At 52.5% G+C, this 13,957-nt stretch overlaps 1 protein-coding gene across 4 annotated transcripts in view; it reads left to right on the top strand.

Moving 5' to 3' along the window:
- The window catches only part of spag8 (sperm associated antigen 8), a 76,545-nt gene that overhangs the window by 50,916 nt on the left and 11,672 nt on the right, over positions 1–13,957 (top strand). For 2 of the 4 annotated variants that reach the window (XM_072497160.1, XM_072497161.1), the window contains exon 5: positions 4,115–4,177. The exons of the other annotated variants lie outside the window; for them this stretch is intronic. In XM_072497160.1, coding sequence (XP_072353261.1) covers positions 4,115–4,177 — 63 coding nt within the window. The remainder of the gene's footprint in view (positions 1–4,114; positions 4,178–13,957) is intronic. 4 annotated transcript variants of the gene reach the window in all.

Here is a 13,957-nt window from a genome sequence, read left to right as displayed (position 1 = left end):
GTGTCCCGGGGGTAATCCACGAGGACCAGACGGGATTTGTAAAGGGCAGGCAACTAAACACCAATGTGCGGCGGCTCTTAAACGTGATAATGATGCCATCGGAGGAGGGAGAGGCGGAGATAGTGGCAGCTATGGACGCGGAGAAGGCCTTTGACCAAATAGAGTGGGAGTACCTCTGGGAGGTGCTGCGTAGGTTTGGGTTCGGGGTAGGGTTTATCAATTGGGTTAAGCTCCTTTACAGAGCCCCGATGGCGAGTGTAGTGACGAACCGGCGGAGGTCGGAGTACTTTCGACTGTACCGAGGGACGAGGCAGAGGTGCCCCCTGTCCCCCCTGTTGTTCGCATTGGCGATCGAACCATTGGCCATGTCATTGAGGGAGTCTAATAAATGGAGGGGGGTGGTCCGAGGGGGAGAAGAGCATCGGGTGTCGCTATATGCGGATGACCGGTTGCTGTACGTGGCGGATCCAATGGAGGGGATGGTGGAGGTCATGCAGTCTCTAAGGGAGTCTGGGGAGTTTTCAGGCTATAAGCTCAATGTAGGGAAGAGTGAGCTCTTTGTATTACAGGCGGGGGACCAAGAAAGAGGGATAGGGGACCTACCGCTGAGGAGGGCGGAGGGGAGCTTTCGGTATCTGGGGATCTAGATAGCCAGGAGTTGGGGGACCCTACATAAACTGAATCTGACGAGGTTGGTGGAGCAAATGGTGGAGGATTTCAAAAGATGGGACATGCTACCGCTATCGCTGGCGGGTAGAGTGCAGTCGGTCAAAATGGTGGTCCTTCCGAGGTTTCTGTTTGTGTTTCAGTATCTTCCCATCGTGATCACTAAGACCTTTTTTAAGAGAGTAGGCAGGAGTATTGTGGGGTTTGTGTGGGCGAATAAGACCCCGAGAGTAAGGAGAGGGTTCCTGGAACGCAGTAGGAACCGAGGAGGGATGGCGCTGCCAAACCTGGGGAGCTACTACTGGGCAGCAAATGTGGCGATGATCCGCAAGTGGGTTATGGAGGGAGAGGGGACGGCATGGAAGAGGATGGAGCTGGCTAAGGATCTGGGGCCAGTGGAGATGGCACCGGGGTGCATTGGGAGCATCGGTGTGGTCCCCGATCAGGGGTAACCACCGGTTTGTCCCGGGGAAGATGGACGGGGGGTTCCAGAGCTGGCATCGGGCGGGGATTGGAAGAATGGGGGACCTGTTCATCGACAGGACGTTTGCGAGCCGAGGGGCACTGGAGGAGAAGTTTGAGTTACCCCCGGGAAATGGCTTTAGATATATGCAGGTGAGGGCTTTTGTGAGGCGACAGGTGAGGGAATTCCCGTTGCTCCCGGCACAAGAAGTCCAAGGTAGGGTGATCTCGGGTGTATGGGTCGGGGAGGGCAAGGTGTCGGAAATACACCAGGAGTTGAAAGAAGAGGGGGAAGCGCTGGTAGAAGAGTTGAAGGGTAAATGGGAGGAGGAGCTGGGGGAGGAGATCGAGGAAGGTCTGTGGGCTGATGCCCTAGGTAGGGTTAATTCCTCCTCCTCGTGTGCCAGGCTCAGCCTGATACAATTTAAGGTGGTTCACAGAGCGCACTTGACAGGGGCGAGGTTGAGTAGGTTCTTTGGGGTGGAGGACAGATGTGGAAGGTGCTCAGGGAGCCCGGCGAACCATGTCCATATGTTTTGGTCATGCCCGGCACTGGAGGGGTTCTGGAGAGAAGTGGCAGGAGCAATATCTCAGGTGGTGAAAGTCCGGGTCAAGCCAAGCTGGGGGCTAGCAATATTTGGAGTAGTGGACGAACCGGGAGTGCAGGAGGCGAAAGAGGCCGGTATTTTGGCCTTTGCGTCCCTAGTAGCCCGGCGAAGGATCTTGCTAATGTGGAAGGAGGCAAAGCCCCCCAGCCTGGAGGCCTGGATAAATGATATGGCTGGGTTCATAAAGTTGGAGAGGATTAAGTTCGCCTTGAGAGGGTCTGCGCAGGGGTTCTACAGGCGGTGGCAACCGTTCCCAGACTATCTCGCAGAGCGTTAGAGGAAGGTCGGTCAGCAGCAGCAGCAACCTTGAGGGGGGGGACGGACGTTCTGGGAGGGGGGGGGGGGAAAGGGGGGTCTGCCTGGGAGGGTGGATGAGCAAGAGATAACGTGAAGGGTTGGAGAAACTGGCACGTACGGGTGAGGGCCAGTGTACAAAGCTGTGTAAATATATAATTTTGCCATGTATATATCTTGCCCTGCGCGATTTCTCGTTTTTTTTTGTTACGAGGGGGAGGGTTATTGTTTGTCAGGGAGAAAAATTGTGTTAAAAAACTTTAATAAATATATATTTTTTAAAATAATTTGTGGGTGTGAATCTTTTGAAATGGTGGGATTCAGCCCCCACCATCCGAAGAGTCCTGGAGAACACATTCCCGCTGACTCCGAGAGTCCAGCTGCCATTTTGCTCCCTAGCAAGCATTGATTGGCATAAGGAGGGACTTCCGTTCCTAGTCGGGAGGAAGTCCCATCTTAGACAGCTGCTGGCCAATCAGATTAGGCAGCAGCTCTCAGTCTCTCCAGCAACAATGTTGCAATGGCCAGAAGAGTCACTGCATGGAACTGCCAGAGCCCAGGCCTTGGGAAACAGATGCCCAAGTAAGTGTCAGGAGTTCCAGAGTGAGATGATAGGGAATGTCTGGGGAGGGTCATGAAGGCAAACTGGGGTCTCGGTAAAGAGATCGGGAGGTCACCGGGCCTTTAGGGGAGGGTGCCCCAGTCAGAAGGGGCTACTGATGGAGGCACAACCCACCCACCTTCTTCCCGCTCGAGATCGGCCTTTCTTCGTTTCTGAGCTCCCCCCCCCTCCCCCTCCCCCAGAGCTGTCATCCACACGCCAGCATGGCAATTGAGACGGGGGGGGGAAATGAAAATGAAATGAAAATCGCTTATTGTCACAAGTAGGCTTCAAATGAAGTTACTGTGAAAAGCCCCTAGTCGCCACATTCCGGCGCCTGTTCGGGGAAGCTGGTACAGGATTTGAACCGTGCTGCTGGCCTGCCTTGGTCTGCTTTAAAAGCCAGCTATTTAGCCCTGTGCTAAACCAGCCCCTAATGGCCTTTAAGTGACCATTAACTCAGGGCTTCCCTTCCGAGCCTACCCCTACCCCAGCCTACCCCAGCGTAATATCACTGCGGATCAGGGCAGGTGTGAATCCCGTCTGTTCAGTTTCACATCCCACCCCCCCCCCCCCAGGCCTCAGACCCCCCTGGTGTGGGAACTTAAAATTTTGGTCATGTTAGCCATGCTGCCTCACAGCGCCGAGGTCCCAGGTTCGATCCCAGCTCTGGGTCTCGTCCGTGTGGAGTTTGCACATTCTCCCCGTGTTTGCGTGGGTTTCGCCCACACAATCCAAAGATGTGCAGGTTGGGTGGATTGGCCGCGCTAAATTGCCCCTTAATTGGAAAAAATTAATTGGGTACTCTAAAATTAAAAAAAAAATTGGGGTCATGGACATTTAACCTGGGTAGAAACAATTGGCTACGAAGTTTTCAATATTCTGTGACTCCAACGCCAATTCACAAAACATTTGCTGGTGTGCCAAAATGTGTCTTCCTACAAACAGCTGGAATGTAAAGCAAACAAGTGTGTTTGTCAGCCAGCATATGGGGAAAATTCAGAAAACTGCATCTTAGCATCGCAGGAACTGCTTAGTGAATGAGGACCTCGGATGCCACAACGCTGATACATTCAATTTCTGGTAAACACAAGATATATAGTATATTTCAAGAAAAAAGAATGGAACTTCAAATATTGGAAATTTGATTCTGAAAGAATGGAAATCATAGCATTTTGACCAGTCCTGAGAGAGAAACAAAAGTTATTATTTTAGGTACAGCTCCAGACCATAATGAGGACTGATGCATTCCTCATTATTTTCTGCTTTTTTTCATTATTTGTACTTTTTTGCAATGGTAGCCTACTATTTAATGTGCATCTATGTTTCTGAATATCATATATGGATCATTTAAAGGCAAATTAATAAAAGTTTATTAAATGTTCTCCATTAATTTAAACAAACATTTAAAAGGGCCTTTAATTCAAAGTTCATGCTACCACATACCTGTTTTGTGATATAATGTATGAACTGTTACTTATAGATCCATAATTACAAAACTGAACAGCCTATTACGATCTGGTCTGACCATGCTACAGAAGTACATGTAAGTCTATTGTGTTTTGAGGGATGGGAGGGATGGTACATGTAAATAGCTGCGTTACCATTGTACTGAAAATGTGGTGGCTCAAGGCAATACCAGGTAGACTTCAAAATGTTTATGGCAACTAACAAGGGTAATTTATAATTTAGGCACAGAGTCTCTATACAGATCTTCACACTCTAGCTCCCGGGTTCACTACCCCGCACCCGGGCCCTGCGCTTTCTCCGCATTGGTCAGGATTTGCGCACTCCCGCACGATAAGCCCTGAACCAGTCATAGCCCATAAGGACACGCCCCTTTAAGGGTCTATTCTACCACCGAAAGGAATCTAGACAATTACATTTACAGGTGTGCATAACATTGCACAGAGGAAACTAAACACAGAAATTTACTGCACACCAAGAAATGTTTTGGATCTAAATTTAACTGAAATCAGAAGGGCCAGTCATCCGAGGAGTGACAATCACTGTTGGATTGCCACTCCACTCCTAATTTTTTACCCTAAGATAAATGGAGCTCCACATTTCTGGCCTGTGCCTCCAAACCAGGTATCTTCAGAAATGAGGAGTTTACCTGTTCTGGGAGGCCTTCTTTGTATTGCAGATTGTGTGCCTTTTATCCTATGAAATCCTGTATAATTGTCAGGGGAAGCCAAGCCATGCCACCTTTTTAAAGCACTAAACAGGGATTTTAAAGGCCCTGGAAGCCATGTAGAGATTGTTACGCGTGTAAGATATGTGGGTAAGGGGCTAGGGTGGCAGGTGGGTAAGAAGGTAGGGTGGGTCCGGAAGGTCTGGGGTCAGGGGAAGGTCAGGTAGTCGGAGTGGGGGGGGGGGGGGGGCGGCGGGGTGATGGTAGTTGGGTCGGAGGTGTAGTTGGGTGGTAGGGTGTGTGGTCAGGCTGGAGTAGCTGAGGGAAATCAGTGGGGTAGTCAGGTTGGGGAGGGGAATTCGGGCCGAGAGGGTAATTGGGTATAGGGAGCCAAGGGAGGTAGTTGGGCCAGTGGGGAGTTGGGGTTAGCGTGTGTGTGGGGGTGGGGGGGGGGGGGGTGGATAGGGGTCAATAGAATAGTTACCCAGGAGTTAGGGAGTTAGAACTGCTTTTAATCCTTCTGAATTCTTTTGGGTAACTATTCTGTTCAGTGAATCAGAATCATTTGAAGTCACTGACTCTAACTCAAAGTTTTGGATGGTTTCATACGCAGAGAAATTTCCCATCAGAGGTCTAAACTTGGTAGACAATTTCCATGTACTCAATGTATCAGGACTTCCAAGGGGTCTTCCAGCGCATCTTGGGGGGGGGGGGGGGGGGGGGGAGGTAGTTCATTTGGGATAAAATCATCTGGAGATTAGATAATCTCATAACGTTTAACTGAAAATGTCCACTTGATAATTAAGGATAGGGCAGAACTGTGAGATTTAATGTTGACAATATCCATTATATGGTCTAATAAATTAAAAGACGAAAAAGAAAACCTGAAAGTGGATCTGAGATAATAACTAGCATTTTATCATCTCTGAACACATTTGCAGAATGTTTACATCAACTTAAAAATTAATTTCCATCTATGAGCAACCTTGCTAAAACTAGTCTTTTTAATTGGATTATGCAAAGCCAGAGTGAATGCCTTATGTATCGAGACCAGTTAATTTGGAATTTCTGCTCACACTGGGCTCTCTGTTTTAATCTGAATCCCTGTGTGGTTGAATATATGTGTTCCATCTGAAAAGGAGCTGTGTAGTTAGAAACCTCACTGACAGCTGTAGATTTACGAGGCAGGGGGTGTAGAGGAAGCGGCCAGCACTGACAGGTGCTTGACGCTGGTTAGATCAGTAATGGAAAAAAATGGCTAAGCACAGAAGGTTGCTTCAACAATCATATCTGGTTTAACTAACTGGTTCAATCCAACTATATTGAAGATTTATGGATGAGTGACATCTTGCATACAGTTCTTGTGTTTTAGAGTCACATACTGAACATCAGAAAACATATGATGATTGAGGGCTAAGAAGCAATTTTGGTCATTTAAGAAATGTGAATAATAGGCTTTAAGTATGGATAAATTGATATTGAAAGTTAGTTGACATGCTTTTATATTTTTTCAAGAAGTGTAAGAGCAAGCTATGAGATTCAAAGGGTGTAGTTCACTAATAAGGTTGAAAACATTTGCTAGTTTAAATCATGAGAATGTGGCTGTGACACATAGGGTAGGAGAGTGCAGAGCATTTTACAAAGGTGACTTTATCAAGCTTGGCAGAGGAGGAGTATTATTTCAAAGGCATAACATGACAACAATTGCAAGAGAACTTAAGGAGAGGAGAAAACAGGATCAATACAGTTAGTTGCATTAAAGGCAAAAAATTTGATCATCAAAAGTCCAATAACAATGCTGTTTAGGCAATGGAGATTTCTAATATACTGGAGATAAAATGTAAAGAACTGTAACAAGAAAAATAATGGTCAAAATTTCAAGTAATTCCATACAAAAATTCACAACATGGGATGGATAATTAAAATAAATATTCTTTATTATTGTCACAAGTGGGCTTACATTAACACTGCAATGGAGTTACTGTGAAAAGCCCCTAGTCGCCACATTCCTGCGCCTGTTTGGGTACACAGAGAGAGAAATCAGAATGTCCAATTCACCTAACAAGCACATGTTTCAGGCCTTGTGGGAGGAAATCGGAGCGCCCGGAGGAAACCCACGCAGACACAGGGAGAACGTGCAGACTCCGCACAGACAGTGGCCCAAACGAAAATCGAACCTGGGACCCTGGTGCTGTGAAGCAACAGTGCTAACTACTGTACTACCAAGCCACCTATTTGCAGCTTTAGCATTTATCTATCCACCATTGCTGACTAGCCATGCAATAATGATAGTTCCCAGAACTCTTTGCATAGCTGTGTTGCATATAATAATGGGGAAATATTTTCCAACATCCACTATGTGTTAGAAAATAAATAAATCGGTTTAAGTAGAATGTGCTTACAATTTTTTTGCATATTGCACATCATTCTCCATGAAGACTATATCCTAAGCTATGACAAATGTAGCTTTGAAACTTGAAAAGAACATACTTCTAATCTATAGAGTGTTAAAGAATGTTCGATTACAAAAGGAATTGGAAAACCAAACAGAAGACAAATAAGAATATATTAAGATCCCTTAAACCTTCAAGGAGCTCCACTGCCACCTTCTTAAGGGCAATTAGGAATGGGCAATAAATACTGGCCTAGCCAGTGATGCTCACATTCCATGAAGGAATGAAAACAAAAGGAACGTGGGAAAGAAATATATCCCCTGGAGAAGAAGAAAATTAGAACGACCAGTGGCTAAATGAAGAAGTCAAAACCAGAGTAAAGGCAATGATTGTTTTTTAAAAGGTGTAGATACAATTAGAAACAACATTGGGAGTCACATCATACGTCCATGATAACTATATGAGACAGGGCAGCATTGGAAAGAGTTTAATTAGTACTGGAGAAAATACTTGAGCATTTTAAAGGTGGCTGGCTGTGATCCTCTGGAGGCCCGAAGGAATAAGCAACTTAGTTTTTGATGCATTGGGTCTCAACTTTTGAGAAAATAATGAAATGATCATATATTGACGATCCAGAAGATATTAATATAAATTTACCGATTCTTCACGACTAGTAGGGAGCCACATACTAAAGTTACATAGGTCAGAGAATTGCAGCAGTAGTGTTGTAATTCTATCCATGCTGTCTAGTCCCTCCCACTTGGCTTGAAATATGACATGGAGGTTGAGGAGGGGGCAACACAGAGGAGGTCAGGCTGCTTGGGCATCATGAAAAATATTACGGTGGATAAGTCCCCAGGGCCTGATGGGATCTACCCCAGAATACTGAAGGAGGCACGAGAGGAAATTGCTGAGACCTTGACAGAAATCTTTGGATCCTCACTCTCTTCAGGTGATGTCCCGGAGGACTGGAGAATAGCCAATGTTGTTCCTTTGTTTAAGAAGGGTAGCAAGGATAATCCAGGGAACTACAGGCCGGTGAGCCTTACGTCAGTGATAGGGAAATTACTGGAGATAATTTTTTGAGACAGGATCTACTCCCATTTGGAAGCAAGTGGACATATTAGCGAGGGGCAGCACGGTTTTGTGAGGGGGAGATCGTGTCTCACTAACTTGATAGAGTTTTTCGAGGAGGTCACAAAGATGATTGATGCAGGTAGGGCAGTGGATGTTGTCTATATGGACTTCAGTAAGGCCTTTGGCAGGGTCCCTCGTGGCAGACTGGTGCAGGGGGTGGAGTCACACGGGATCGGAGGTGGGCTGGCGGGATGGATATAGAACTGGCTGGGTCGTAGAGGGCGGAGGGTAGCAGTGGAAGGGTGCGTTTCTGATTGGAGGGCTGTGACTAGTGGTGTTCCACAGGGATTAGTGCTGGGACCTTTGCTGTTCGTAGTATATATGAATGATTTGGAAGAAAATGTAGCTAGTCTGATTAGTAAGTTTTCAGACGCCACAAAGATTGGTGGAATTGCGGATCGCGATGAGGACTGTTAGAGGATACAGCAAGATTTGGATCATTTGGAGACTTGGGCGGAGAGATGGCGGATGGAGTTTGGTCTGGAGAGATGTGAGGCAATGCATTTTGGAAGGTCTAATACAGATAAGGAATATACAGTGAATGGTAGAACCCTCAAGAGTATTGACAGCCAGAGAGATCGATGTGTATAGGTCCACAGGTCATTGAAGGGGGCTGCGCAGGTGGAGAGGGAAGGGGGCGTGTGGCATGCTTGCCTTCTTTGGCTGGGACATTGAGTGTAGGAATTGGTGGGTCGTGTTGCAGCTGTGTGGAGCCTTGGTTAGGCCACACTTGGAGTTTGGTGTTCGGTTCTGGTCGCCATGCAACCCGATGGATGTGGAGGCTATGGAGAGGGTGCAGAGGAGATATGCCAGGATGTTGCCTGGTATGGAGGGCATTAGCAATGGGCAGAGATTGGGTGGACTCGGTTTGTTCTCACTGGAATGACAAAGGTTGAGGGACGACCTGATGGAGGTCTACAAGGTTGTGCGGGGCATGGACAGAGTGGATGGTCAGTGGCTTTTTCCCAGGGTGGAGGGGTCAATTACTAGGGGGCATAGTTTTAAGGTGCAAGGGGCAAGGTTTAGAGGAGATGTACGAGGCAAGTATTTTACACAGAGGGTAGTGGGTGCCTGAAACTCGCTGCCGAGGAGGTGGTGGAAGCAGGGACGATAGTGACATTTAAGAGGCATCTTGACGAATACATGAATAGGATGGGAATAGAGGGATACGGACTCCGGAAGTGTAGAAGATTTTAGTTTAGACGGGCAGCATGGCAGGCCCAGGCTTGGAGGGCCAAATGGCCTGGTCCTGTGCTGTACTTTTCTTTGTTCTTTGGTCTTTTTGAGAAGGAATAGGTAGAGAAGGACTCTCTTGCAGGCAAATGTGTAGCCCTCAGGACAGGGCGAGAATGCACTACTGATGGCTATGAAGGTGACTGTTGCCTAAAATAATTTTGTGTTTGGGTCCTTCCAGGCTGCAGCAAGCAAAATTTCCACATCTCCCAGTTTGCCGTCAGTGAAGGAGAAGGGAGGTGACTGGTGCTCCTTTTTGCCAGGAGAGTATATAGTAGCAGGCTTCCCCATGGTGCAGAGTGTTGTTGACTGTACACAAGTAGCTTTGCAGGCACCACATCTATGTGCACAGATGTACTACAACACAAAGAACTCTGCTCCTTTAATGTGCAGATGTGGCCAGCACAGCATGCAGTCGAATGTTTGGAATGCTGGCAGCAGTTAGGATGGCACTATCCTACACAGCCTGTTCACTCTTCTATTAGCGATCTGGATGCTGCTACAATGGGCAGGACTCAGAGTTGCAGAGTTAAGTGAGTTTAAAAGTTCACTTAACTCTGCAGACGCCAGATCGAACCTATTCCCGGGACCTACCGGTCTTGCCAAGAAGAGCCCAGTCAGGCGTCATTCAGCACTGGTCCCCACAAACAAGGACCAGGCGGAACAGCACTTGGGCGGGGGGGGGTCTCCCAGGTGATCGGAGGCCTGGGGAAGTGACGCCGCGCAACATGGCGGACCCACACAGTGGACCGGCTCCGACAATATAGGCCCCCCCTAGATCGCGTGTGCCAGCTGATCGGTGCCCCCGATCGGGAGCCTGGCCGTCCTGGAGGCCTCCGCCCCACCCCCACCCCCACCCGTCCCTGGTGATGGATCATCCCGTCCCCCATCAGGGCAGCCGCGTATTGGGTCCACAGTCGCCACTCCGAGCTCCTGCCGGGTGGACCCATGAGTGAATCACGCCGGCGGAAACTTGGCGAGTTGTCGGCAGAGAATCGCCGCAGGGGCCTCTTTCAATGGCACACGACCAATGCCGCATCGACTGCGTGTGCGCGACTGGCGGTGATTCTCCGGTCCCCGGAGAATCGCGGGAATGTGTCGGACCCAACCTCTGCCCCCTAGCCAAGGCTCGGAGAATCCAACCCAGTATCTATGTAAGTAGAGAATATTGGGCAAAATTCTCCTACCCGCCCCGCCATATTTCTGCGCCGACCGGCCAGCGGGAGTCTCCGTAACACCGGCCGGTCAATGGGGTTTCCCATTGTGGGGCAGCCCCACGCCGTCGGGAAACCCCCAGGCGCCGGCAGAACGGAGACTCCCGCCGGTGGAGAATGACGCCCATTGAATCACACACGGGGGGCGTCATTCTCCGACCCCCCAGCGGGGGGTCCGTGCCGGAGAGGGGGATGGGGGGTCCGTGCCGGGGAGGGGGATGGGGCGGGGTCCGTGCCGGGGAGGAGGTTGGGGTCCGTGCCGGGGAGGGGGATGGGGGGTCCGTGCCGGGGAGGAGGATGGGGGGGTCCGTGCCTGGGAGGAGGCTGGGGGGGGGTCCGTGCCGGGGAGGGGGATGGGGGGGGGGGTCTGTGCCGGGGAGGGGGATGGGGGGTCCATGCCGGGGAGGAGGATGGGGGGGTCCGTGCCGGGGAGGAGGATGGGGGGGGCCCGTGCCGGGGAGGAGGATGGGGGGGGGTCCGTGCCGGGGAGGGGGATGGGGATCCGTGCCGGGGAAGGGGATGGGGGGTCCGTGCCAGGGAGGAGGATGGGGGGGTCCGTGCCGGGAAGGAGGATGGGGGGGGGGTCCGTGCCGGGGAGGGGGATGGGTGGGGGGGGTCCGTGCCAGGGAGGAGGATGGGGGGGTCCGTGCCGGGAAGGAGAATGGGGGGGGGCGTCCGTGCCGGGGAGGGGGATGGGGGGGGGGGTCCGTGCCGGGGAGGTGGATGGGGGGGTCCGTGCCGGGAAGGACGATGGGGGGGGGGGGGGGTCCGTGCCTGGGAGGAGGAGGATAGGGGGTCCATGCCGGGGAGTGGGATAGGGGGTCCGTGCCAGGGAGGGGGATGGGGTGTCTGTGCCGGGGAGGGGTCCGTGCCGGCAAGTGAGTTGGTCCACCTGGCCAGGTGCCAGCCTCCAACAGTTGAACCCATGTGGTCCATGCCACCTGGCTGGGGGGAAGGAGGGGATATGGGCAATGATGACATGTCGTCATCCCCCCCCCCCCCCCCCACCAGGCCGTCATGTTTTCCGATCATCCAGCGATGTTGGCCGCCGTGGCGGCAGCCGCTAATGTCCATGTTGCCCTGGATGAGGAGGAGGAGGGTGACAGAGAGGCGGCGCAGCCTGCCGCAGAGGGGCAGGCGGCAGCCGCCCAGGCTGGAGGGACACCTGACCGACAGGACGAGGAGGGGGAGGAGGACGTCGCGGCCCCACGGCAACGGAGGCAGCCGATTGCGCCCCGTGTGTACCAGCCCCGGCAGTCATCCCAGGACCTCACGGACCGGGAATACAGGAGGAGACTCCGGATGAGCCGGGAAACCGTGGCACACATCTGCCACCTGCTGGCACACCTGTCACCGCGTGGCACTGGCGGGGGACACCCTCTCCCCGTGTCCGTCAAGTTTACGGTTGCCCTGAACTTTTAGGCAACAGGGTCATTCCAGGCACCGAGTGGGGACCTGTCCGGCATATCGCAGACATCGGTGCATCCGGGCAGTGACAGATGCCCTATATGCCATGGCGCACCGCTACATCCGCTTCCCTGTCGACCGGGCCAGCCAAGATGCCCGGGCCGTGGGCTTCTCTGCCGTGGCCGGGTTCCCCATGGTCCAGGGCGCGATCGATGGGATGCACGTCGCCGTGCGGCCACCTGCAGATAACAGGCCCGTGTTCACCAATAGGAAGGGGACCTATTCGATGAACATACAGGTGGTCTGCGACCACCGCATGATGATCCTGCAAGTCTGCGCCCGTTACCCAGGCAGTGTACACGACTCATACGTGTTGTCGCGAATCATCCATCCCCGGCATGTACGAGGGACGCCATCCCCGGCTGAGGGGCTGGTTGCTGGGCGACAGGGGCTACCCATTGCGATCGTGGCTGATGACGCCTGTACGGAGGCCCCTCTCTGGGGGCGCCCCCCAGTATCGGTCAGATAGGGTCGGCTGCATCATTGTGGTGTGCTGCGTCCTGCACAACATAGTCCAACAGAGGGGCGATGTGCCGCAGGCAGAGGAGGGCGGAGTGGAGGAGCAGCAGGAAGAGGCGCAGTCCTCCCCAGATGAGGTGGATGGGGGCAATGATCAGGGCAGACGGGCTATACACAGGCGGGTGGCTGTCCACCGTTACCGGCTGGCCCAGCGGGCACGGGACAGACTGATAGCCACCCGCATCACTGACTAGATGGGCGTGGGAATCGGGTAGTATGGCCACAGACCGCACACCATGGCAACAGCCGACCACCCACACCCCCCACCCATCCACCCACCCAGCACCCTCACCTCCCTCCCAACCCCACCCACCCCACCCGCATGCACCCCCCCCCCCATTGCCGATCCACCTGCGGCACAACAGCCGGGCTCTCACAGTTGCGGGTGAACGCGTGTCTATTGCAGGCCATGGAGGATGATGACAACCCACCCTGCGATGAGCTCCTGGCTCCACATCGTTGGACTATGTCTGACCCATGGCCACAGTACCACAATCCACCCGGACCATCCCTGCATACGGCTGTGACACTGCAGCGCACGGTCCCGTCCTCTGCCCGGGGGGATGTTGATGGCGGCCCAGGGGGAAGGGGGCAGACTCACCTGGGGCTGAGGTAAGACCACCCCTCACACACACACTTGCCCTCGACGTACATGACACCCCCGCACGCTTTGGACAGAGCACAAAGGCAGCTTCTGTAGGTGTAACATTGACTTTAATAACCAAACGAGTTCATGCACGTGCCCTAGCCCCTAAAACTCATCTGTGCCCTGCACCCGTGCCAACTTACTCAGTGTCTAATTGTTTGGCCTTACGGGCCCTTTGACTACGTCTACGTGGTTCCCCAGACGGTACAGCAGAACTGGAGGTGGACTCCTGTGATTCCTGCCCTCTGACACTGGATCCCTTTGGCGGCCGTTTCCTGGGGCGTCCTGGCCTAGATGGGCCAGGCTGCGGCCCGGGCGACTGGGATGGCGAGCTGCCAGCCTGTCCTGCCCGTTGCCCACCCGTTGCACCTGGGATGGAAGGGGGGGAGTCCGAGGTGTTGCGGTGTTCCCGGTCCTCCCCTACAGGGGGACCCGGGACGGACCACACCACCTCCTCCTCCCTCGGGGTGCCCGATGGCCCCCAGGCCTCTACATGGGTGGGGGATGCGAACGGACTGGCCATCCGACGCCCCCCCGGCACCTGGCGCTGCCAGTCCTGGAGGCCCGTGCTGGTATCGACAGG

The sequence above is a fragment of the Scyliorhinus torazame genome, chromosome 3, assembly GCF_047496885.1.
Source record: "Scyliorhinus torazame isolate Kashiwa2021f chromosome 3, sScyTor2.1, whole genome shotgun sequence".
NCBI lineage: Eukaryota > Metazoa > Chordata > Chondrichthyes > Carcharhiniformes > Scyliorhinidae > Scyliorhinus > Scyliorhinus torazame.
Note: the sequence above shows the minus strand (reverse complement) of the source record. Positions and strands in the feature narration are given on the sequence as shown.